Genomic DNA, 23,753 nt, shown 5'->3' on the forward strand with positions numbered 1-23,753 from the left:
TGTGCTAAACCTCATTATTCAGATCTGAAAGGCTAAATGTATGATACATGTTATCTGAATAGTAAAAGTCACAAGAATGTTGATTTTCCTCTAAGGGTGACGCCAAATGGAGTGGCAAAGCTGTATGAAGGTGACGTGGTCGTGATGTGGTCAGAACTATGTGTGGTTGACCGCATGTGGTTTTATCTTAAAGATGCAACTTTACAGCATAGCTGGCTGCAAAGCTAAAACTCCACCTTTGGCAAGCTTATGGCAGCAGGATTTTGTTTCACAATCGTGTGACTATTGGCCTGCCAGAGTAGGCCAGTCACCCCCAGGCTCCGACTGTCCCACAGGACAGGAGAATCCCCTGCTAGGCCCCTGTGAAGGAGCACTAATGAGTAGTGCAATTACACTAAATTCACACTTTGCAGAAGTAGGCATCATCTAATCATTGATTAAACATGCGTCACGCTCAATGTAGGATAGACTAAGTGCAGCACAAAGGGATAAGAGGAAGGGAACCCAACACTAGGGAAGGGGGAGTGGAGGCTCCTGGGCAGATCTAACGTGAGCCTGTCTGTCCTAACGTCCCTATATAGGTTCTGCACCTATCACTGTGCAGGATGCCTAAACCCTGTCTCACCCTAGCAGTAAGCCCTGCATAGGGAAGGACAGGATGAGCACTAGTCAAACCCCACTACTATTAAGGACAAATGCGATACACAAATATGAGGAACACTTAGCTTGAGTAGACTCAGAGAAAAACACAGACGTCCTCCAAACACCAAAAAGGAAGATAGCTGACTGCTATAGCGCCAAGCCTCAGGAGGGAAATGGAAATATCACGAAAACTCCCAGGAGCAAGCTGGGAGTTATATACACCCCAGTCCAGGTGTGTCAACTAGAGTCAAGGGAAGTTTTCCACTGGGTCCTAGAGTCAGAACGACCAGGAAGAAGTCTAAGGCTGAGTGCAGACGGAGTTTTGAGCCCTGCGGATTTTTCCGTGCAGAATGGAAGAAAACCGCAGGTCAAATGACCTGCATTTTTCCTGCGGATTTCTTCCATTTTTCACGCGGTTTTCATGCGGTTTTTGTGCGGTTTTCCATTGCGGTCTTCCCCCTGCGGATTTGGTAACAGGGGAGATAGAAAACCGCACAAAAGAAGCAACATGCTGCGGATTTTGTACCGCAGGAAAACCGCGCGGAAAAATCTGCAGCGTCTGCACAGCGTTTTTTTTTTTTCATTCATTTTAAAGGTACTGTACATCACAATGCGGATATGCAACGTTTCTGCGCGGTAAAATCCGCTGCGGAAACGCTGCAAATCTGCATCGTGTGCACATGGCCTAAAAAGCAAACTGCTGAGACCTTCTGTATTCAGATGCAGAGCGACGGTCTGCAGCCTATAACACACCCGTGACAACAAGCTAGCCAAGTTCATATTACATAGAAGCAAACGGAAATGTATGAACTAGTGTCAGGTTATTTTTGCATGTAACTGAACATTGGGCCCCAAGAATTAATGTTACTGCTGGGTCTTTGCCAACTAAGTCCACAACTGGTCACGTCATGTGGTTTTACTCTTACCATCCAGTCTTCTAACTGTATTTCTGATTGATTGAAATCTAAACATTTATTTCCATCTCTGCCTTAGACGAGCAAGATAAGATTTACTGTTTCTAAGTCTCGCAAACCACAGATGGGGCTACAAAAACAACTGAGCGCAGCCGTGCAACACTGTTTTCAGAACTGTGACTCTGTTGATGGGAGCTAAAACATGAGACAACCATCTCTGACTGAAAGGCAGAAATGGAAAAAAACATTTTAATAAACCAGCTTGAAATAAATGAATATTTGTTCTACTTGCTTATATAAATCATCCTCACTGTCCTCATTAGGGCTCACAAACTAAATTCGCTATTGGCATGTCTTTGGAGTGTTAGAGGAAAGCAGAGCACTTTGAGAAAAAATTATCACATGTTGTCCTTTGAGAAATTTGAACCCAGGACCCCAGTACTGCAAGGATACAATGCTAACCACTGAGCCACCGTGCACATGAATGGAAGCTGCTGAACAACATATCAAAGTGGGCTGCAGTCCAGAGCAGTAGAAACAGGATCACACAGCTGTGCTCAGCCGATAGCAGAACACCACCTCTGGTGGCTGAGACAAAGTGCTTGTGCAGAAGACTGTATAACTCGGACAAGTGCTATCCATAATTTTGACAAATAGCTCTCATCCCCATGTTATTCAATGGGCCTTAGGAAAAAAATTGCACCATGCACGATTAGCTTCCGATTATCTGATCGCACTCAGCCAATCAAGTCTACGGGTTAGTGGAGAACACTAGACTGCACTCGAATGCCATCTGAGTGTGGTTTGATTTTCACAGAATGACAAAATAGTGAAGGTGCAGAAACTTTTTTTTCTGACCACCTCTGACCAGAGTTTGATTAGCATAAATGGACCGATTTTCTTGGATGAGAGAAAAACAGTCGTGTGTCCTCAGACTTAGTAGCAGTTATTCTAGTCTTGGTCATGAAAGATAGAAATAGGAATAAAACTTTAGTAGACCAATTTAATCAACCTGGAAAATCCATGGCATGCACATTGCACAGCTTTGTTGGCATCATGACCATGTCATAGCAATGGCAAGAAGCTTTCTGTGGTCCATCGATGTATAATCACAATTCTACCGGTTCCCGCAGAACTGAGTTCTCCCCGATTTCCCAAGGGTGTGTGTCCACAATGTACTTTAGACGTGGGTGTTTTTTTTTCTGAAGTATCTTCTTTGGCATCCTTTCTGACATCTTTTAAGGCATTTTTGCTGATGGCATATTTTTTAAAACCGTATGAATTAATAGTTAGTAGCCACCGGAAAAATGTGCAGGCCACTTTTTTTAATCCCTTAGCCAGAATGAAGTGGTTAAAAGAATCTTCAAAAAAGACTAAACACATAGGCAGCAAGTTGCTTTACATTGCTTTGCATATGTTTATTCTATTTGTCACTTTCTTGGTGTCGTGCGCACATACACTTACTGTGAAATACTTCAATTTTTTTCATCCTGTGGACAACAACAACATTAACAAGCATTTACATAGTGTAAAGCAGCAAAACAGCCTAAAGTCTGTGACACACATTCATATAAATATCCCTGGGGGATCTTGAGAACATGAGAATTTGTTTCCTACTATATGTGACATAAAGCATGGCTCATGGGAATTGTTTTGATAAACACTAGTCCTTACATGGCTGTTTCTTTTTGTTTGAGGCTAGTTTCACGCATCAGTTTTTTCCGACAGGCAGGATCCGGCATAAATTTTGGAGAACTGAAGAAACTGATCCTTTTTTCCACCTATCTGTCTAGCAGATTTATATCTGTTTCCTGGGGACTGGCCAATTGGATCTGAGCATGCGCAGACTTAAAAAAACGGATCCGGTGGCCGGATCCATCTTTTTCCGGATTCGGTGTATTCTGGCGCCCATAGACTTCCATTGTGGCAAAAAGCCAGAAGCTATCCGGCGCTGTCCGCTTTTTCGCCGCAGACAAAAAACGTTACTAAAGACGTTTTTTCCTGACGCCGAAATCAAAATTTTTGCCGAATCCGGCGAAAACCGGAAGAAACGAAATGCCAACCAGCGCTAATACAATTCAATGAGAGAAAAACGGTTCCGGCGCCTGATTTCGCCGGATGCGTTTTTTCTAAAAATAGCCGGATCCTGCCTGTCGGAAAAAACCTAATGTGTGAAAGTAGCCTAACTCACTTCTTTATAGTCACTAGTATAGTTAGATGTATTTACAATAACTATTTTAGGTGGATCCTGTTGGTTTTGCCGACCACCTATAGTTAACTGACCACTGTCAGCTGTTATATGCCTGAGCATTATTTGTGACATTTTCTGTGGTGCCTAAACACACACCATTGTGAATTCACATTTTTCTAGTATTGCTTCTTCCAATAGGTGGCACTAGAGCTCAAGACCTCTTCCTCTCTGAAGAGACAATTTGCATATCTAATTTCCCAGAGGAGCGTGCATGGCCTTTAAGTCTCTTCATACTGCCTCCCCTATGCGTGTTTCGCCGTGTCTTCATCAAACGCACCTCCTGATGAAGACTCATCGAAACGTGCGTAGGGGCGGCAGGCTGGGGGCCTTATTATTATGCTTTGCCAGTGCGTATTTGCTTATCCTTTGCATCATTTATTTACCCTTTGCATCTTGAGCCCACTTGCAGTCTTGCACTATTGGAACTTTACCTCTACAGATGCATATACAAAGAGCCACATGCTGCTATCACTATCTCACAAGAACGTTGCTTGATATCATTACCTCACATAAGAACATTAATAATGCATTAGAGTTGTGTCATATTTCATGCATTGGACTGGCTTATTTGGCTGTAAATAGCCTTTGATTCTTGTGGTTGTTGGTACAGTTCTAATTAATTTCATCTTATTGAATTCTCATTTATTATATAGACGAGGAGGCTGTACTACAATCCCTTTTTCCTCACTACTGCTTGTGAATATTAATGCTTCAGCAGGATTATTCTGTTCATTATTTATTGTAATTCTTGAATAAAATCCATTTACTTGGTACAAGAGGCTCGGTTCCCCCCCGTTTTTTCTTGCTCTAATCAGCTTGTTGGGGTTGTCGTTTGTAATATTGTTTATTGAGTTTTGCCTTTAACTATTCCCATAATTATAGGGTTCTCTTGGTGTCTATTTTGTTTATTTGTTGTTTATTTTTTAACGCCAAACTTTTTCTTTCTGTTCTAAGAATAAACAACAAACATAAACCAGGCGGACCCCATGTCGCAATAGTGTAAGTGGGACATGACGAGGATATACATGACCACTGTTGGTGATCTGTGGATGGAGTTAATTGAGAAGTATTTCTGAGTACAAGGCGGGAGGAGGTGGTAAGGGCTTGGGTATGCATTTTAAAGGAAAGAGCAGAGTCAAAGGTTACACAAAGGCAGTGAGACGGGAGAGTGTGGAGTGATTAATGCTGGGGTCACATTAGCGTATAGGATCCAATGCGAGAGGATCGTATGCAAAATGATGCCAATGACACTCAGCTCTAGCTCTGCTGCCAGCGGGAGCCCAGTGTCATCGCTCCGTACTCCGAAACTCGCACGAGAGAATCGGAGAGCAGGTGGGCAGAAGTAATTTCTCCATCTCCTCTATTGCCGGCAGTAATCACACTGCACTCAGGTGACATCTGAGTGCAGTACAATGTTTTACACGCCCCATAGATGTATATGGGTACGTGCTGTCTAATATACGCTGCCAATCGCAGCAAATTGCGGAGCAGCATGTGGAGGAGGATATGGCTGATAGTTACTCTGGGATTCCAGACAGCAGAGAGGTAGATCTGAGTGTCATCAGTGCATAACGTGGTACTGGAAGCCATGGGACTTTATGAGTTGTCCCTGGCCAAAGGTATAGATGAAGAAGAGTACAGAGCCTCGATGGACACCAACAGAGAGAGAGGGTGTGATGTGGAGGTGGGAATGGGAGAACCGAAACGTGCGGTCAGTGAGGTATGAGGAGATCCAGGGCAAGTGATGCCAAGAGACGAGAGTTTATAGTACGAGTGAGTGGTGGACTGTGTCGAAGGCAGAGGACGGGTCCAGGATGAGGAGCAATGGCAGATAACAGGTCATTGTATGGAGAGCGCTGTGCCTGGTGTTTAAGGGTACATTCACACCCTAAGGCTCTGTGCACACGGTGCGGATTCTTCTGCGGATCCGCAGCAGAACAGCAGGTGATGTACGGTACCATTATAGCCTATGTAAAAAAAACCACTGTGCACATGCTGTGGATTTCGTGCGGAATAAAAGCAGCATGTCACTTCTTTTGTGCGGTTTTGCTGCTGCAGTTTTCCACCTGCTCCATTCTACAAATCCGCCGGTGGAAAACCGCACAAAAACGGCAGTAAAACCGCACAAAAAATGCACTAAATGCGCAGGAAAAATGCAGGTCATTTGACCTGTGGATTTAGTAAAATCTGTGCGGAAAAATCCGTGGGAGGATCCGCACTTTGTGCACATAGCCTAAGACGTTTCCCAACAATCCGCCAGTATAAACAGGATGAAGATCACCGGATGGAAGTGAAAAATGCTATAAGGCCGGGGTCACACCCGCGAGAAACACGGACGAGTCTCACACGTTATTACCCGGCACTGCCGCCGGCACTCGGGAGCGGAGCGTGCGGCTGCACGGAAATACATGGAGCTGCGCTCCCGAGTGCCGGCGGCAGTGCCGGGTAATAACGTGTGAGACTCGTCCGTGTTTCTCGCGGGTGTGACCCCGGCCTTACTCGGAGCATCTGTAGTGCGGCCTGTGACATTACACCACTGCCGGACAGCAAATCCTGAGCTGATTGGTGGCTTTCTGCTGTGTACATGCAGCTTATCGGGGGGCTATTGCTGGTATTTACGGTGGGCTCCAAGGCTGGCACTTATTGGGGGACGATAGCTGGCGAATGGCTGACACACAGAGCCCATGCTGGCACTAATGTGGCATCACTGTGGGCACGGCTGGCGAGCTTTGCGCATTTTGGGTCGCCCTTGTATAATCCTGCGTGTAGGAGGGGGTGCACTTATTTTCAGGCTATTAGCGGGCGCTTATGCTCTACTGTTATTACAGCTGTGATAGCAGCCCCCCTGTCAGTGTCACAGCGCTCCCAGGGTCACAGCTGACCGGGAAAAGAAGCCTCAGGGATGCAAGCCCCGCCCACTCGTGACTTCCCGGTATCTGCATCACGCCAGTCCCCGCCCACTTCTGTCGTCACGTAGCGCGCTGCTTTCAGTTCCTCTGAAGGTGAGGGGCGTGTCTATGCAAATAGTAGGCGTGTCCTCTGCAGCCGTCACTAGAGCGCTGTTGCTGCGCTGCAGGAGTGTCACTAACCCGGGAGAGGAGGAGAAGGAAGGAGCCGAGCGGCGGCCGCGCTCTCCCGCACATCACCGCCTCCACCTTATTTATTCCATGCACTCTTTTATTTTCCTATTCTATTTCGTGTAATGAATATTTATATTTGTAGCAGAGTCAGCGCAGAGCTTGTTCTCTAGCTCCATATACAGAGGTTATTCCAGAGCTATATGTGTGTCTATTACTGAGAGGATACAGGGAAGGCAGCTGCAGCCATGGCACAGCCACAAAAGTTTTTTGAGAACCTGTCTGGAGCTGGTAAAGCAATTGGGGTCCTGACCAGTGGAGGAGATGCCCAAGGTAAGGTGACCTGTACCCCTGTATACCGCTATATCCACCCATCACCTGTCTGTGTGCAGTGCAGGGCCCTGGGGCCAGGGAGGCTGCAGTCAGGGGCCACACATAGGCCTCGTATAAGCCTCCCATAATCCGTGCAGATGGCTGCAGGTTTCTCCTGTGATGTAGCAGAGGTGAGTGTGTGCTGCTTCTCACTGCTGCACCTCCCGCATTAGTAGTGATGGCTGTATAGATGGTGAAGGTCAGGACTCATCAGCCTGTGGTCCCCGGCTTGTCAGCTGTTCTGTGCATTATATAATAATTCTAGAGGAATCCGCGTATAATATATACAACTCATCAATAATGAGCAGAAGCGGAGGGACCCTGACCATTGGGCCCTGCTCACATCAGCATGCTGCACTGTTTTTTTGGCCCCCGTTATAAGAGGATGATGGGGGTTGTTAATCTGTCATGTGACAGATCCAGCGCTCCGACATTGGCGGTTCTTATGATGGAACAGAAAAACGCCTAACACAGATGTGAACTGAGCCCAAGACAGGCAAATTCAGGCTTGGAGCAGTGGAAGCAGGCGTGACACCTGCGTAACTCAGGGGCCCACCAGTAACCCTCACCGTGGGGGCCCAGTGTTCCCCTACATGCAAATATTATATTTACCTACTCTTCTCAAATTAATGGAGTTTCTACCTTGCTCAACATTGAGAATCATATCTATGGGGGAACACTTGCACAGGTTCCCACTGGGGGATTCGCTTGTTCCCCTCGGGTCTGGTCGGAGCTTGTGTGACATTAGTGGCAAATCTTTAAATCCCTCACATTGCTCCCCTGCTGAAGATTTTTAGGTCTCAATAAACTGTGGATTTTCTAAGGCGGTGAGTGCCATCCTTCCTTTTTTCTTGCATTTGGACTTATGGCATTGTCTTTTCCTTGGATTGAGCACCAGCACGTCTAGGCACACCAGCAATACGTGTGCGACCCTCAGGAGAGGGAAGGCAGAGTGGAGGTTTCTGCAGTGCGGATTCCTATTTCTTGCATTGACTTTAATTGACCATTACTGATAGGCATGTCACAGATGATGAAACACCCTCCTTCCAGCCCATACAAAGTCCTTAGAGGGATATAGTGAGAGCCATTTGGCTGTAGGCCACCTTGGGTAGATAGTAGTGCTCCAGATTGGTATGTGAGTGGTGACGGTAGAATCCCTCCCATTCCACTTCATTCCCAAATTGTTGCATGCACCCAGCTGACAGTCAGTGGGTGGCTCTGCCCAAAGTGCAGCTGCATGGGGAATGGAGGCAGCAATGGCAACGCAGGCAGGTCGCCTATGGCAGGAGGCGGATCCCTGCTTGTGGCTGGGTGCTTGCTGCATTGCGGGCTTTTCATGTAATGACTACACCGTACCTTCACATCCTCCACCTCCCACACACTTGGCCTAGTTACTATACTCTCCAGCATTACTATTACTCATTAAGCAACATGTGGTTTCTCCTGCTTTTGTGGAACTACACGTGCCAGCATAGCCGTTTTGTTTCTGGCATCTACAGACCGCTTATAATAATAATAATCTTTATTTATATAGCGCCAACATATTCCGCAGCGCTTTATAGTTTAACAGTTTCAAAACACAAGTCATAAGTGACAGCGTTAACAATACAATAATTAAAGCAAAATAAGACGACCCTGCTCGTGAGAGCTTACAATCTACAATGAGGTGGGGGAGATACAGAGTACAGGTGTGTATTTACAATGATGTATTTACAATGATGGTCCAGCCATCTTGAGGGAGTGAGGGATGGATGGAGATAGTGAATGGGCTACACACGCACACTTACACATAGAATGACTGTGATTAGCGAACGTGATAGGCCGCTCTGAACAAATGTGTTTTGAGGGAGCGCCTAAAACTATGCAAATTGTGGTTAGTCCTAATTTCTTGGGGTAGAGCATTCCAGAGGATAGGAGCAGCACGGGAGAAGTCTTGGAGTCGGGAGTGGGAGGTACGGATTAGTGCAGAGGTTAGTCAAAAGTCGTTTGCAGAGCGCAGTGATCGGCTAGGCCGATAGACAGAAATGAGGGAGGAGATTTAGGGGGTGCTGCACTGTGGAGAGCTTTGTGGGTGAGAACAAGTACTTTGAATTGGATCCTATAATGAATGGGCAGCCAATGTAATGACTGACGAAGAGCGGACACGTCCGAGTACCGATTAGCTGCTGCATTAAGTATGGACTGGAGAGGGGATAGTCGAGTGACGGGGAGGCCAATTAATAGAGCGTTGCAGTAGTCCAGGCGGGAGTGGATCAATGCTACAGTGAGGGTTTTTGTTGTTTCCATGGTGAGAAAAGGGCTTATCAACACAAGCAAAAATCTCCAGTCATGACTCCCATAAAATGATTCTAGCATTGATCCAGAGGCTCACAATAAACCTAAAGTCTTCCCCTTATAAAAGAGCTGCCGAGAGTGTTCACATATAGACTGTATGGAGAAAAGCATTGGGACACCTACACATTACACCGGCAGAAGCATTCTGGATCCGCAGGCACTAATATGGAGCTGGTCCTGCCTTTCCAGCTGTAACAGCATCCACTCTTCTGGAGAAGCTTTCTACAAACACCAATCTGTGTGATGCTTGGCATTGTGCTTGGTGATGTAAGGCTTGCTTAAAGCTGATAGGCTATGGAAACCCCATGCCACGAAGCTCCCGCACAGGTTTTGATGTTGATGTCAGAGGAGGTTTGAACGCTGCAGTTATGGAGTCAGCAGAGCATTGGTGACTTTTATGTTCGATGCCCCTCTGCACGGGGCGACCTTGCTTGGTAACTTTACATGGTCTTCCAATATACAAGTTGCTGTGATTCCTAAACACTTTTCAATGATACCACTCGTTAATTGTGGAATATTTAAGGAACATTATTAGATTGAACAGGAAGAGGAAGTCTTGGATTAGCTGCAGCCCGAACTTCCTCCTCATGTTCAATCCGTACGAAGGCAGAGACAGAGATGCCAGCACTGATTGGGTGCCGGGCACCACGTGTCACAACAACAGCACGGGAGACCTGGGGAGACTGAGTGCCGACAGCGCTGGAATGGCGCCGGCACGGGTGGTGAGTGTAGGCTTTTTTAGTTCAAGAAGGGGTTGTCCAATTAGTAGCTAACCCTAGGCCAGAGTCACATTAGCTTATCACATGCGGATGCGATAGGCTCATGACACTCGGCTGCAGCTCTGCTGGGAGCGTGAGCCGAGTGTCAGTGCTTTGTGCTCCAATCCACTTTTATGAGGGAATCGCAGCACAGTTGCAGAGGAGACAGAGAAATTAATGTCTCCATCCCCTCTGCTGCCGGCATCGGTGGGAATCGCACTGCATGATATCCGAGTACAGTGTGATGTTTCACACACACACCCATAGACTTATATGGGTGCGTGCAATCCAAATTTGGCATGCAATCGCAGCGTGCCGCATTTTTTCCCTGTCCGATAGCGATCCAATCAGAGCAGGAAAAAAACCCGCCTTTGTGAACAGAAGCATAGGATTACCGTAAATTGGTACGAATGCAATCTGATTTTTAATCAGATTGAATGCGTCCGTTTTAATCGCAAGTGTGAGCGAGCCCAAAGGCGTGTGTCCCAATAACTTTTCCATCTAAAGCCACATGCACATGGTCAGTATTTGGTCAGTATTTTAGATCAGTATTTGTAAGCCAAAACCAGCAGTGGGTGATAAATACAGAAGTGGTGACGGGTCTCTATTATATTTTTCTGCTGATTGACCCACTTCTGATTTTGGCTTATAAATACTGATGTAAAATGCTGACCGAATACTGAACGTGTGACAGTCGCCTAATGGGTGTAGGTAAAGGTATCAGGACCATCGCTATACGATTGTGTGAAGAATCCTCTCTCTGCTTTGAAATGGCTGATAACAGAGAACAATAGATTGCGTTTAGTCTGGTAAGTGCAATACTATATATGCGATTATTAGAGATATGAGAATGATGAAAACCATCATAAATTGTGCCAAATGGCAAACTGAGCTCTGCTATATCTGCATATCATCACATGGTTGCAATGATCAGAACTACAGTAATCTGTCTTTCTTTCTCTATGTCACCCTGTATCGGTTGCTATGACTTTTTGAAGATGATGATGCTGGGGGGGTCAGTGTGCCGGTGATACCCTCCTGCTGCATCTCCTCTCCTGTGATGCCTCCCTGCTGTCATTCTCCTCCCTGCCGCTGGCCCTTGATGTGTGTACGTGCAGCAGTGGGAGTCCTTGCAGAGCTTCCTCCGAGTCACGCAATGCGGGAGGGAGCTCTGTGTGTGTGGAGCATCCCTCTCATCATCATCATCATCACCTCCAAATCCATTTCAAGGTCTCGCCACTTTGCAGTACCCATGTCATAATGAAGTAACAGTATCGTATTAATAAAATATCATGCATTCCTGGCAGTATATGTTATGCTGTCTTTGCAGATGTAGCAGAGTCAAGTATGTTGTTAAGCACAGTATGACTTCTTATTCACTGCTTAGCCTTAGGCGACGAATATCTATGGAATTACAGCAGATAGGATTTGCAATTTTGAACATTTATCGCACGCTTGTCCCAGTTATTGACTGATGCATCCGACTTGCTTACAAATACTTTATAGATCATCTTTACCTCTGCATCCATAACATGAAAATGTGAAGGAGCATTGGTAACCCCATGCCTATTGTAGGAAAAATACAACATGTCTGCTAGGATTGAAGTTCTGGTGTGTATGTACAGGTATTGAATAATGGGCATATACTATGCGGTCATGGTGCATGTCTATCATCAGCCTGACATGCAGGTAATGCATAAACTTGCACTGTCAAGTTGATCCGACACTCAGCTCAAAACCGAACATGTCAGTGGCTTTACGTCACTCCATTCATCGCTCAGCGTTGTGCTTGGTGATGTAAGGCTGCATGGAGCTTAAACTCATGCAGTAAATTTGCCGGATCACAGTTTTGTGTTGATATTAATTCCAGAGGAGGTTTGGACTCTTCAGTTATGGAGTCTGCAGAGCGCTGGTGATATTTCTGCCCTCTGCGCCTCCCTTTAGGAGGGAATAAATACCATGATCTGACTTGCTACATCTGTGATATCCTGCAACTACACGACTCTGGTATCAAGTGAGCTCTTTAGAATGACCCATTCTTACACAAATATAAGTTAAGGCAGACGGTACAGCCAGGGGCTGGATGTTATACACTGGGGGGGCGAAGGGCTGAATGTTACACACTGGGGACGAGGGCAATATGTTATACACTAGGGCGAGGGGCCGTATATTATACACTGGGGGCGAGGGGCTGGATGTTATACACTGGGGGGGCGAAGGGCTGAATGTTACACACTGGGGACGAGGGCAATATGTTATACACTGGGGCGAGGGGCTGGATGTTATACACTGGGGGCGAGGGGCTGGATGTTATACACTGGGGGCGAGGGGCTGGATGTTATACACTAAGGAGCGAGCCTAGCATAGAGATATTATATACAATATGGTTTAAGTGAGGATACCTGTACAATATGAATATTTAATCCTTATTCACTGTAGGTTATTGATTGATCGTTGACCTTTGTCCTTGAGACAATTAAATGTGGACAATTAAAGGGAATCTGTATGCAGATTCTTGCTCTTAAAATTGTATTTTCTGTGAAACGCCGGAACATTTCAGAGATAAATATACCAGGCTGCAATTGTGCATCCAGGCTCTGATTCATGCCGTCTGAGGTTTTGGCATCATGAATTAACTGACAGGTTTCCTTTAAAGGGAATCTGTCACCCCTTTTTTGAGATATCATATAATGATATCATTCAATTGTGTGTCACATAAGGATTCTCTTAGTACTTTTGCTTCCCCCTGACCCCGCAACTTTCATGCATAAATACCTTTTTTTATATTGGTTCAGATGTATGTAAACTGCCGCTGTCCGGTCCGCTGGGCGGGGCTTATTCACCTGCTCCCCCCTCCCTGTCTTGCTCTACGCATTTCTTCTTGTGTAGAGCAAGACAGGGAGGGGGGAGCAGGTGAATAAGCCCCGCCCATTGGACCGGACCGTGGCAGTTTACATACATCTGAACCGATATAAAAAAAAGGTATTTATGCATGAAAGGTGCGGGGTCAGGGGGAAGCAAAAGTACTAAGAGAATCCTTATGTGACACACAATTGAATGATATCATTATATGATATCTCAAAAAACGGGTGACGGATTCCCTTTAAGAACGTAAAATACCAGTTGCATTTTTAAAGGCGCAAGGCTCTGTTCACACCTGTGTTGGGGGCTCAGTTTCATGAAAAATCAATGGAACGGACACAGAGTGTCACACAAGTGTAATAATGGAAATATCTATGTGCAAATATTCAAGCTTCAAGTCCCACCGCTGACCTTATGACCCATTGGTGGTGTTCATATTTTTGTTGTTATTGATGGGGTTATGCGTATCATCAGACTTCTGCTGTTGTGGCAGTAAGAATGGCAGAGGATTGTGCCCATATCCCTGTTGTGGAAAGCTAACCTATTCCATGTCATGCTGGCTGGGCCTTACTGTAATATCAGTGTGAAAACTGCAAAATTCAACTGGATGGTTGCATGGTCACTTCAGCCTTTTATTTTCTTAGGGGATTGTTGAATTTGGGGAAAACCTTTATACACGACTCACCTAACGTTTGTAGAGTAACAGCTTCAGGTGCACCAGTAATGCAACAGTCGTCCATGGGAATCATTGTGTAGCATTTACTGGCAACATACATACATATGATTGTAAAGCTCTGTTCACATTTTTGGATTCCCCTTTTTACAGGATCTGGTTTTATATGGTTGTTAATGGATCCAAAAATATTCTGTAGACTTTGAATGGTCCCAATTGGCCCAATGGCCTGTCCGAGCATCCAACCTGTTTGATTCGAGTACCGATCACTCAATGGACAGAAAATAGCAGACCTTATTCTGCCTTCATCCAAAGCCTTACAAATGGAGCCATGATTCCAATGTGAATAGAGCCTAGAGCTGACTATATCTATTAGATCAAACTCCACCAAACCTTCCAACCTCATTTGATCAGCCAAGTGGATTCCTCATAAATATGAGGTGTCCCACAAGGTCTTGAATCAGTTATTGAAGAGGATTCTGGAGCAAATCCTGCATCGGACAATAGCCCCAAGATCTGGTACGATTTAAGATTCTATCTCCACCGAAACCCAGCCAAATCGAGCAACGATGGTTCTGGATGAGTCAAAGGAGATAGCTTACACCCATGTGTAACCTAAGTCGTAGGCTTGAGTACACGTTGAGGAGTAGTTGAGGTTTGTATTCATTTTATCCATCTCCTTTCTTTTGGAACAGGTCTAAGTTTTGGTTAAGAATAAAATTATGAGGCACAATTGACTTGTTCAAATTGTAATTACGGTATTTTGCAGACACAAAAAGTTCTTAATTAATATGTAGATTTGGGGTTTATTGGAATTTGGGACAACAATTAGGACTCAAGAGGATAACATTTTTTAAATAATAATGTTATTGACTTATGAAAAAAAAATGAAACTGAAGACAACATGCATCGCGAAGGATTTAAGGACTGTGAAGGTGAATTGATCTGTGGTAGAAGGACACCAGGGTGCATTAAAATAGTTCTGGAGCATCAGCTGTGACCCTCGGTGCAGACAGGCAAGGTCATTAGGATGAATGGACAGAATATTTAGAAGAGAGATTGTATTGTGGAGGTGGGGCAGTTTCTGTCAGTGGAGCCTGTAGGGAAAAATAAACCAGCAGGCCCTGGCCTTAAAATAGACCTTTTATGCTCCAAATTTAGAATAAGTAATATTGCTTCGTCCTTCAAACTCTTCAGATGGAAGACGAGGTCTCCACGGTATTTATCGTCAATAAAGGCTTGGCCAGTGTCCAATCAATGTATATTCTCCATGGCGCCATCACTGATTGCTCCATAGTCTAAAGAAACAATTACTGGTACGGGTTGTGTACTGGCGAAAGTGTGCGTGTGGGTATGTGTATGCACACCACATATATTGATTCTACCACTACATTTCAGACATACATAGAGATCCTCCCATCTTTTTTCCACACTGCATTGTTGTTTTTCTCTGTCATACAAACAACAGAGTTGATGAAGCTTCTGATCTGTCGCATGACGGGTACCAACAATGCTTGAGGGACACTATTGACTTGTAGAAGGTTTGTTAGGTTCCCTCATGATGTCTGTTTTGCTGGGAAGGAAAGCTCAGAATTGTACACTATTCTAGTTATCAAATGTGACAGCAGCTACCACCACTACTAATGTGAACATAGCATTAGGCTGGCCATATGCATTACAGAGCTACTGGGGACAAGCGAGCGTGCTCGGCACTGCTAAATAGTCGATCAAGCATCGGAGTGCTCAGGCATGCTTGTTACTCAATCAAGTATTGCAAGTGCTCGAGTTCCATAAAAGAAAACTGGCGTAAACAGTGTAAAAAGTCACCAAATTTTTGCGCAATGCACACTTTGGGGTCTTCCGTTTCAAGCAGCTCCCACAAACTGAGAGGAGCTGAGGTGGGACTGTCAAATGTTCCAAACTTGGTGATGTTTCTGCCAAAAATGTTATCCCTGTTCCTGACTAGAGTAACATTTCTGGCACAATGCACATCACTAATAGGATGCACCAAATTCATTAAAGGGGACCTGTCACCTCATTTTTCAGCTATAACCTTGTGCCACTGCTTTACGGGTTCTAGAATGCTGTAGATAAGCCCCCGATCAAACCTGAAAGATAACAAAAACAAGTTTTATTATACTCACCCTGGGGCGGTCCGGTCCGATGGGTTTCGCAGGTCCAAGTCCAGTGCCTCCCATCTTCATGCGATGTCATCTTTCTTGCTTCGCGTCGCGCTCCTGCGCAGGCGTACTGATCTGTCCTGTTGAAAGGTCAGAGAGGCCCAGCGCCTGCGCACTGCAGTACTTTGCTCTTCCCTCAACAGGGCAGATCAGTATGTACGCCTGCCCAGTAGCCACGACATAAAGCAAGGAAGATGATGACATTGCATGAAGATGGGAGACGCCGAACCCGGACCTGCAACGTCCAAGGGACCACACCGCCCCGGGTGAGTATAATAAAACTTGTTTTTCTTATCTTTCAGGTTAGATCGGGGGCTTATCTACAGCATTCTAGAACGCTGTAGATGAGCCCCGAAAGGCAGTGGCCACAGCTTATAGCTGAAAAACGAGGTGACAGGTTCCCTTTAAGTGGTTCTCATCTCATGATGAATTTGCCGTATCTTATTCCTGCACAGTTCTCATTAAGAGTGGCAGGCGAAATGCCAGTCTTAATGAATCAGGGCCAAAATGCTTATTTTGTACAAGATTGTAGCCAAAAAAAAAACCGCATTATAAAACTGTGAACATTTGCACTAAAACAAAGTTAAATTTTGATGTGTGGTTCTGAACCAAGGGACCCAATCCACCATTATCAGCTGTGCTCTCCAATAGATTGGCTGATTTTTCTTCTTTTTTTATTAATTTTTTTTTTGTTACAGTTATTGGAATTTGCAGCATTTTTGTGCAAGTTAAGAAACATTTGAGTCTCAGATGATAATACAGCTTACACGCATTTTTGTTCCCATACTATGGCTGTAAATTCAGGTCTATCACCGATCTGATCACATTAATTAATGTCATCATCATCATAGATTTCCATGATGCTGTTAATTTGGCTGATCAGACCCACATTTGGGTTTTTTCACACACTGCATTTTCCGATTTTTTTTTTTTTTTTTTCTGTGCGTTTTTGCCGTTGAAAAAATGCAGCGTTTTACAGAACCAGCAAAATAATTGAGATTACTGAAGTCTCATGTACACGCTGCTTATTTTTTCCTTGCAGATTTATACCATCAAGCGTTTTTTCAAATTCTGCAGCATGCCAATTTTTTATATGTTTTTGCAGCTTTTTTAATCCATTCAAATGAGCAGGATAAAAAGAAAACCAATTAAAAATGCACGCAAAAATTGGCAAAATGTGCTAATATCATGCGCTGTTTTTTTCTGACAATACTCTTTTTTTTTTGTTGCAGACCAATCTGCCTGTACACAATGCTTTAGGGAGAAAGCAGAAAAAACATACCGTACTTTATCTGCTGCTAGATCTGTTTAATTTTTAGTCTGTTTTACTTTTTTATTCTGTAGAAGTTTTTGTGCAGAACATCAGGGGTTTGGATGTTTTACCCATAACATTAAGGCCGGGGTCACACTAACCGACGCAAAATACTGTCAGTATTTTACATGCGTAATACGGATGAATGACCCCTAAACAGTGCTCCGTATGTCATCCGTAATCAAGGTGTGGTCGTGTATTTTGCGCATGTCAGCATCCTTGTGTAATCCGTATGGCATCCGTATGGCGAGATTTTCTCGCAGGCTTGCAAAATGGACATATAATGGAGCCCTATGACAGGGTTTCTAACAGAAACCAAAGAATAGATATAGACACATAGAATGCATATATATATATATATATATATATATATATATATATATATATATATATATGCATTCTATGTATTCTATGTGTATATATCCTTTCGTTTCTTTATTAAACCTGTCAGTGTGAGTTTACTGTATAGCGCATTGAATTGCCGGCTTTGCTAAAAGACACCTGGTGTGTATTTCTCGCAGGTCACATGTGTGGTCCGTGTGTAATCCGTATTTTTTGCGCACCCATAGACTTGCATTGGCATATTATGGCCGTAGTACGCTGACAATCGCAGCATGCTGCGATGGGCACGGAGCGTAGAATACGGATGAGAAATATACGGCTGGTGCGAGTGACCCCATAGAGAATCATTGGTCCGTGTGTAATGCGTGCTTTTAGCGCCTCTCACTCGGCCGTATTCCTCGCCAGTGTGACCCCGGCCTTATACTAAGGCTATGTGCACACGTTGCGGATTCCGCGCAGAAACGCAGGTAGAACCGCAGGTAAAGTGACCTGCGGGTTGGTCTGCGGTTTTGTCCTGCGGTTACACACCTCTACTATGGTAAAGGTATGAAACCGCTGCGGAAACCGCCCAAACAATTGACAGGCTGCGGTTTGTAAACCGCAGCAAAACCGCGCGGAAAAATCCGCACCGTCAGCATAGTGTTTTTGAAACCCCATAGGGTTTCATTGTACTGTACATGGTCAGCAGAACTGCTGCGTTTCCGCAGAGCCAAAACCGCTGCGGAAACGCAGCAGAATCCGCAACGTGTGCACATAGCCTAAGATCTTTTTGGAGAACACCTAGATCATGACTTTAAACACATTTCCTATTCCCTTAAAACAATGATCCAGAGGATTAACCCCTTCCTGACATCCGACGGTATATCCCGTCCATGGGACCTGGGCCCCTATGCCCATGGACGGGATAGTACGTCGGGCGCGATCAGCGGCGCCCACGTGGTGAGCGCCGCTGATCGCGGCGGGGTGTCAGCTGATTATCACAGCTGACACGTTAACCCCTTGCACACCGCGATCAAACATGATCGTGGTGTACCGGGAGTTAAAGGGAAGAGCCCCCCACGGCAGCGCAATGTGCAGCGCTGCTGCGGGGGACTCCTTTCCTCCAGGCCCCCGAATCCAAGATGGCGACGGGGGCCTGAGGAAGCTGGCTTCCTCAGTGCCTGCAAAGCGCAGGCATGAGGAAGCCTTCTGCAGTGCCTGTGTCAGATCGCTGATCTGTCACAGTGATCTGTGATGTGACAGATCAGCGATCTGTCACAGGACAGTGATGTCCCACCTGGGACTATTTAATAAAGTAAAAAAAAAAATAAAAAAAAGTGTAAAAATAATTAAAAAAAAAATCGCCAAATAAATTAGAAAAAAAAAAAAATATTCCCCCAATAAATCCATTTTTTGGAAATAATAAAAAAAAAACCCAATAAAAGTACACATATTAGGTATCGCCGCGTCCGTAACGACCCGCCCTATAAAACTGTCCCATTAGTTAACCCCTTTAACGAACCCCTTAAAAAATAAAAATAAAAAACGAAGCAAAAAATAATGATTTATTATCATACTGCCAAACAAAAAGTGTAATAACGCGCGATCAAAAAGACGCATATAAATATCCATGGTACCGCTGAAAACGTCATCTTGTCCCGCAAAAAACGAGCCGCCACACAGCATCATCAGCGAAAAAATAAAAAGTTATAGCTCGCAGAATAAAGCGATGCAAAAATAATTATTTTTTATATAAAATAGTTTTCATTGCATAAAACCGACAAAAACATAAAAAAAGACCTAAATGAGGTATCGCTGTAACCGTACTGACCCGAAGAATAAAACCGCTTTATCAATTTTACCGCACGCGGAACGGTGTAAACACACCCCCCAAAAGAAATTCATGAAACGCTGGTTTTTCTTCATTCTGCGTCCCAAAAATCGGAATAAAAAGCGATCAAAAAATTTCACGTGCCCGAAAATGGTACCAATAAAAACGTCAACTCGTCCCACAAAAAATAAGACCTCATATGACCCGGTGGGTCAAAATACGGAAAAATTATAGCTCTCAATATGTGGTGATGCAAAAACTATTTTTACAATAAAAAGCGTCTTTTAGCGTGCGACAGCTGCCAAAAATAAAAACCGCCATAAATAGTAAATCAAACCCCCCGTTATCACCCCCTTAGTTAGGGAAAAATAATAAAATTAAAAAAAGAGTATTTATCTCCATTTTCCCATTAGGGTTAGGGCTAGGGTTAGGGCTAGGGTTAGGGTTAGGGCTAGGGGCATGTTGGGGTTCGGGTTGGAGTTAGAATTGGGGGTTTCCACTGTTTGGGCACATCAGGGGCTCTCCAAATGCAACATGGCGTCTGATCTCAATTCCAGCCAATTCTGAGTTGAAAAAGTCAAATGGTGCTCCTTCCCTTCCAAGCTCTGCCATGCGCCCAAACAGTGTTTTACCCCCACATGTAGGGTATCAGCCTACTCAGGACAAATTGCAAAACAATTTTTGGGGTCCAATTTCTCCTGTTACCCTTAGGAAAATAAAAAATTGGGGGCAAAAATATCATTTTTGTGGAAAAAAATGATTTTTTTATTTTCACGTCCGAGTGTTATAAACTTCTGTGAAGCACTGGGGGGTTCAAAGTGCTCACCACACATCTAGATAAGTTCCTTGGGGGGTCTAGTTTACAAAATGGTGTCATTTGTGGGGGGTTTTCACTGTTTAGGTACATTAGGGGCTCTCCAAAGGCAACATGACACCCGCAGACCATTCCATCAAAGTCTGCATTCCAAAACGTCACTACTTCCCTTCCGAGCCCCGATGTGTGCCCATACAGTAGTTTTCTCCCACATATGGGGTATCAGCGTACTCAGGACAAATTGGACAACAACTTTTAAGGTCCAATTTCTCCTGGTACCCTTGGGAAAATAAAAAAATGGTGACTAAAAGATCATGTTTGTGGAAAAAATACGAATTTTTTATTTTCACGCCCGGGCGTTATAAACTTCTGTGAAGCACTGGGGGGTTCAAAGTGCTCACCACACATCTAGATAAGTTCCTTGGGGGGGTCTAGTTTACAAAATGGTGTCATTTGTGTGGGGTTTCCACTGTTTAGGTACATTAGGGGCTCTCCAAAGGCAACATGACACCCGCAGACCATTCCATCAAAGTCTGCATTCCAAAATGTCACTACTTCCCTTCCGAGCCCCGACGTGTGCCCATACAGTAGTTTTCTCCCACATATGGGGTATCAGCATACTCAGGACAAATTGGACAACAACTTTTGGGGTCCAATTTCTCCTGGTACCCTTGGGAAAATAAAAAAATGGTGACTAAAGATCATGTTTGTGGAAAAAATACGAATTTTTTATTTTCACGCCCGGGCGTTATAAACTTCTGTGAAGCACTGGGGGGGTCAAAGTGCTCACCACACATCTAGGTAAGTTCCTTAGGGGGTCTAGTTTCCAAAATGGTGTCATTTGTGGGGGTTTCCACTGTTTTGGTACATCAGGAGTTTTCCAAACGCGACATGGTGTCCGATCTCAATTCCAGCCAAAACCGTCAAATGGCGCTGCTTCCCTTCCGAGCTCTGCCATGCGCCCAAATAGTGGTTTACCCCCACATGTGGGGTATCAGCGTACTCAGGACAAATTGCACAATAACTTTTAGGGTCCTGTTACCCTTGGAAAAATAAGAATTGAGGGTGAAAAGATCATTTTTGTGGAAAAAATATGATTTTTTAATTGTATGGCTTTATCTTATAAACTTCTGTGAAGCCCATGGGGGTTCAAAGTTCTCACCACACATCTAGATAAGTTCCTTAGGGGGTCTAGTTTCCAAAATGGTGTCATTTGTGGGGGGTTTCCACTGTTTTGGTATATCAGGGGTTTTCCAAACGCGACATGGTGTCCGATCTCAATTCCAGCCAAAAACGTCAAATGGCGCTGCTTCCCTTCCGAGCTCTGCCATGCGCCCAAATAGTGGTTTACCCCCACATGTGGGGTATCAGCGTACTCAGGACAAATTGCACAATAACTTTTAGGGTCCTGTTACCCTTGGGAAAATAAAAATTGGGGTGAAAAGATCATTTTTGTGGAAAAAATATGATTTTTTTAATCGTACCGCTGTACGTTATAAACTTTTGTAAAGCCCTTGTGGGTTCAAAGTTCTCACCACATATCTAGATAAGTTCCTTGTGGGGTCTAGTTTCCAAAATGGGGTCACTTGTAGGGGGTTTCCACTGTTTAGGTACATCAGGGACTCTCCAAACGTGACATGGCGTCCAATCTGAATTCCAGCCAATTTTGCATTGAAAAAGTCAAACGGCGCTCCTTCCATTCTGAGCTCTGCCATGCGCCGAAACAGTCGTTCCCCCCCACATATCAGGTATCTGCGTACTCAGGACAAATTGCACAATAACTTTTGCAGTCCAATTTCTCCTGTTACCCTTGGTAAAATAAAAAAAATTGAACCTGAATTATTTTTTTTATGAAAAAAAGTTAGATGTTCATTTTTTTTTAAATATTCAAAAAAATTCCTGTGACGCACCTAAAGGGTTAATAAACTTCTTGAATGTGGTTTTGAGCACCTTAAGGGGTGCAGTTTTTAGAATGGTGTCACTTTTGGGTATTTTCTATCATATAGACCCCTCAAAGTGGCTTCAAATGTGATGTGGTCCTAAAAATAAAATGGTGTTGTAAAAATGAGAAATCGCTGGTCAACTTTTAACCCTTATAACTTCCTAACAAAAAAAAATTTTGGTTCCAAAATTGTGCTGATGTAAAGTAAACATGTGGGAAATGTTAGTTATCAAGTTTTTTGTGTGCCGTATCTCTGTGATTTAAGGGCATAAAAATTCAAAGTTGGAAAATTGCAAAATTTTCAAAATTTTCGCCAAATTTCCATTTTTCTCACAAATAAACGCAAGTTATTTGAATGAAATTTTACCACTAACCTGAAGTACAATATGTCACGAGAAAACAGTGTCAGAATCACCGGGATCCATGGAAGCGTTCCAGAGTTATGACCTCATAAAGGTACAGTGGTCAGAATTGTAAAAATTGGCCCGGTCATGAACGTGCAAACCACCCTTGGGGGTGAAGGGGTTAAAGAATAATTGATCTTGTAAAAAGAAGCGTGCGTTATAATTATAAGAACGATTACATAGAACGAATATGGTAGGGTCCCTTTTTCCTTTGATGAATTGAGAAAACATAAGGCCCCCTGTAAATCCCATAAGCCTATTACACAGCTATGAAGCCGAGCATACTGTGCATTCATAGTTATATTTATAACGCCAGCGTCTTGACGTTCCAGTTTTTTAATGTACTGGAATCTACAGGAAGAGACAGGTGCCAGATTGTGCAAAATTCTGGATTGTCACGGATGGTTAGCAATATTTCATAGAGACCCCGATCGATCACAATGAATAGACAGCTGAAATCTAAAAGTTCCACAATATACACAGTATATAAGTACATATATTTCTCTGAATACCATCCACAGAGTTGGGCCTCATGCACGCGACTTTTATGGTCCATGCTGTGTGTATATGCAGTATGATGAAAATAGAAATCTTTGGGCCCATGCTCTTCCTCCGAACCATCCAATAGTTATACATTCGATAGGATGTCGGTTTTAGGGAGAGATGATCCTCTATGGAAGAAAGAGAACCTTAAGGCCACGTTCATATGTTCAGTATGGGGGCATTATTTTACCTCAATATTAGTAAGTTAAAACCAGGAGTGGAACAATCAGAAGAAAAGTACAATAGAAACATGTCACCCCTTCTGGATTTATCACCCAGTCCTGGGTTTGGATTATAAATACTGAGGTAAAATACTGACCAAATACTGAACGTGTGAACGTGGCCTTACAGGCTTTATGTTCACAGTTTTGCTGTGTACGTAAAGTATTAGGCTATGTGCCCACTTTTCGGAAGTAGCAGTGTTTTGGATGCAGTGTATTTTCGCTGTGTTCTATTGAACGCAGGTAAATCTGCCTGTGCTCGCTGAACCATGTGGAATTGCCACCTTCAGTACATTTCTATT

At 44.1% G+C, this 23,753-nt stretch overlaps 1 protein-coding gene across 3 annotated transcripts in view; it reads left to right on the forward strand.

The window, feature by feature from the left end:
* Positions 1-6,879: 6,879 nt before the first annotated feature.
* PFKP (phosphofructokinase, platelet) overlaps positions 6,880-23,753 on the forward strand; it is a 124,746-nt gene continuing 107,872 nt past the window's right edge. For 2 of the 3 annotated variants that reach the window (XM_073581645.1, XM_073581646.1), the window contains exon 1: positions 6,881-7,217. In XM_073581645.1, coding sequence (XP_073437746.1) covers positions 7,133-7,217 — 85 coding nt within the window. In that variant the 5' untranslated portion in view covers positions 6,881-7,132. Of the gene's footprint in view, positions 7,218-23,753 lie in introns of all 3 variants that reach the window. The other variant, XM_073581647.1, reaches the window with a different exon arrangement.

The sequence above is a fragment of the Dendrobates tinctorius genome, unplaced genomic scaffold (genome assembly GCF_039654945.1).
Source record: "Dendrobates tinctorius isolate UK_male_01 unplaced genomic scaffold, ASM3965494v1 ptg000070l, whole genome shotgun sequence".
In the NCBI taxonomy this organism is placed as follows: domain Eukaryota; kingdom Metazoa; phylum Chordata; class Amphibia; order Anura; family Dendrobatidae; genus Dendrobates; species Dendrobates tinctorius.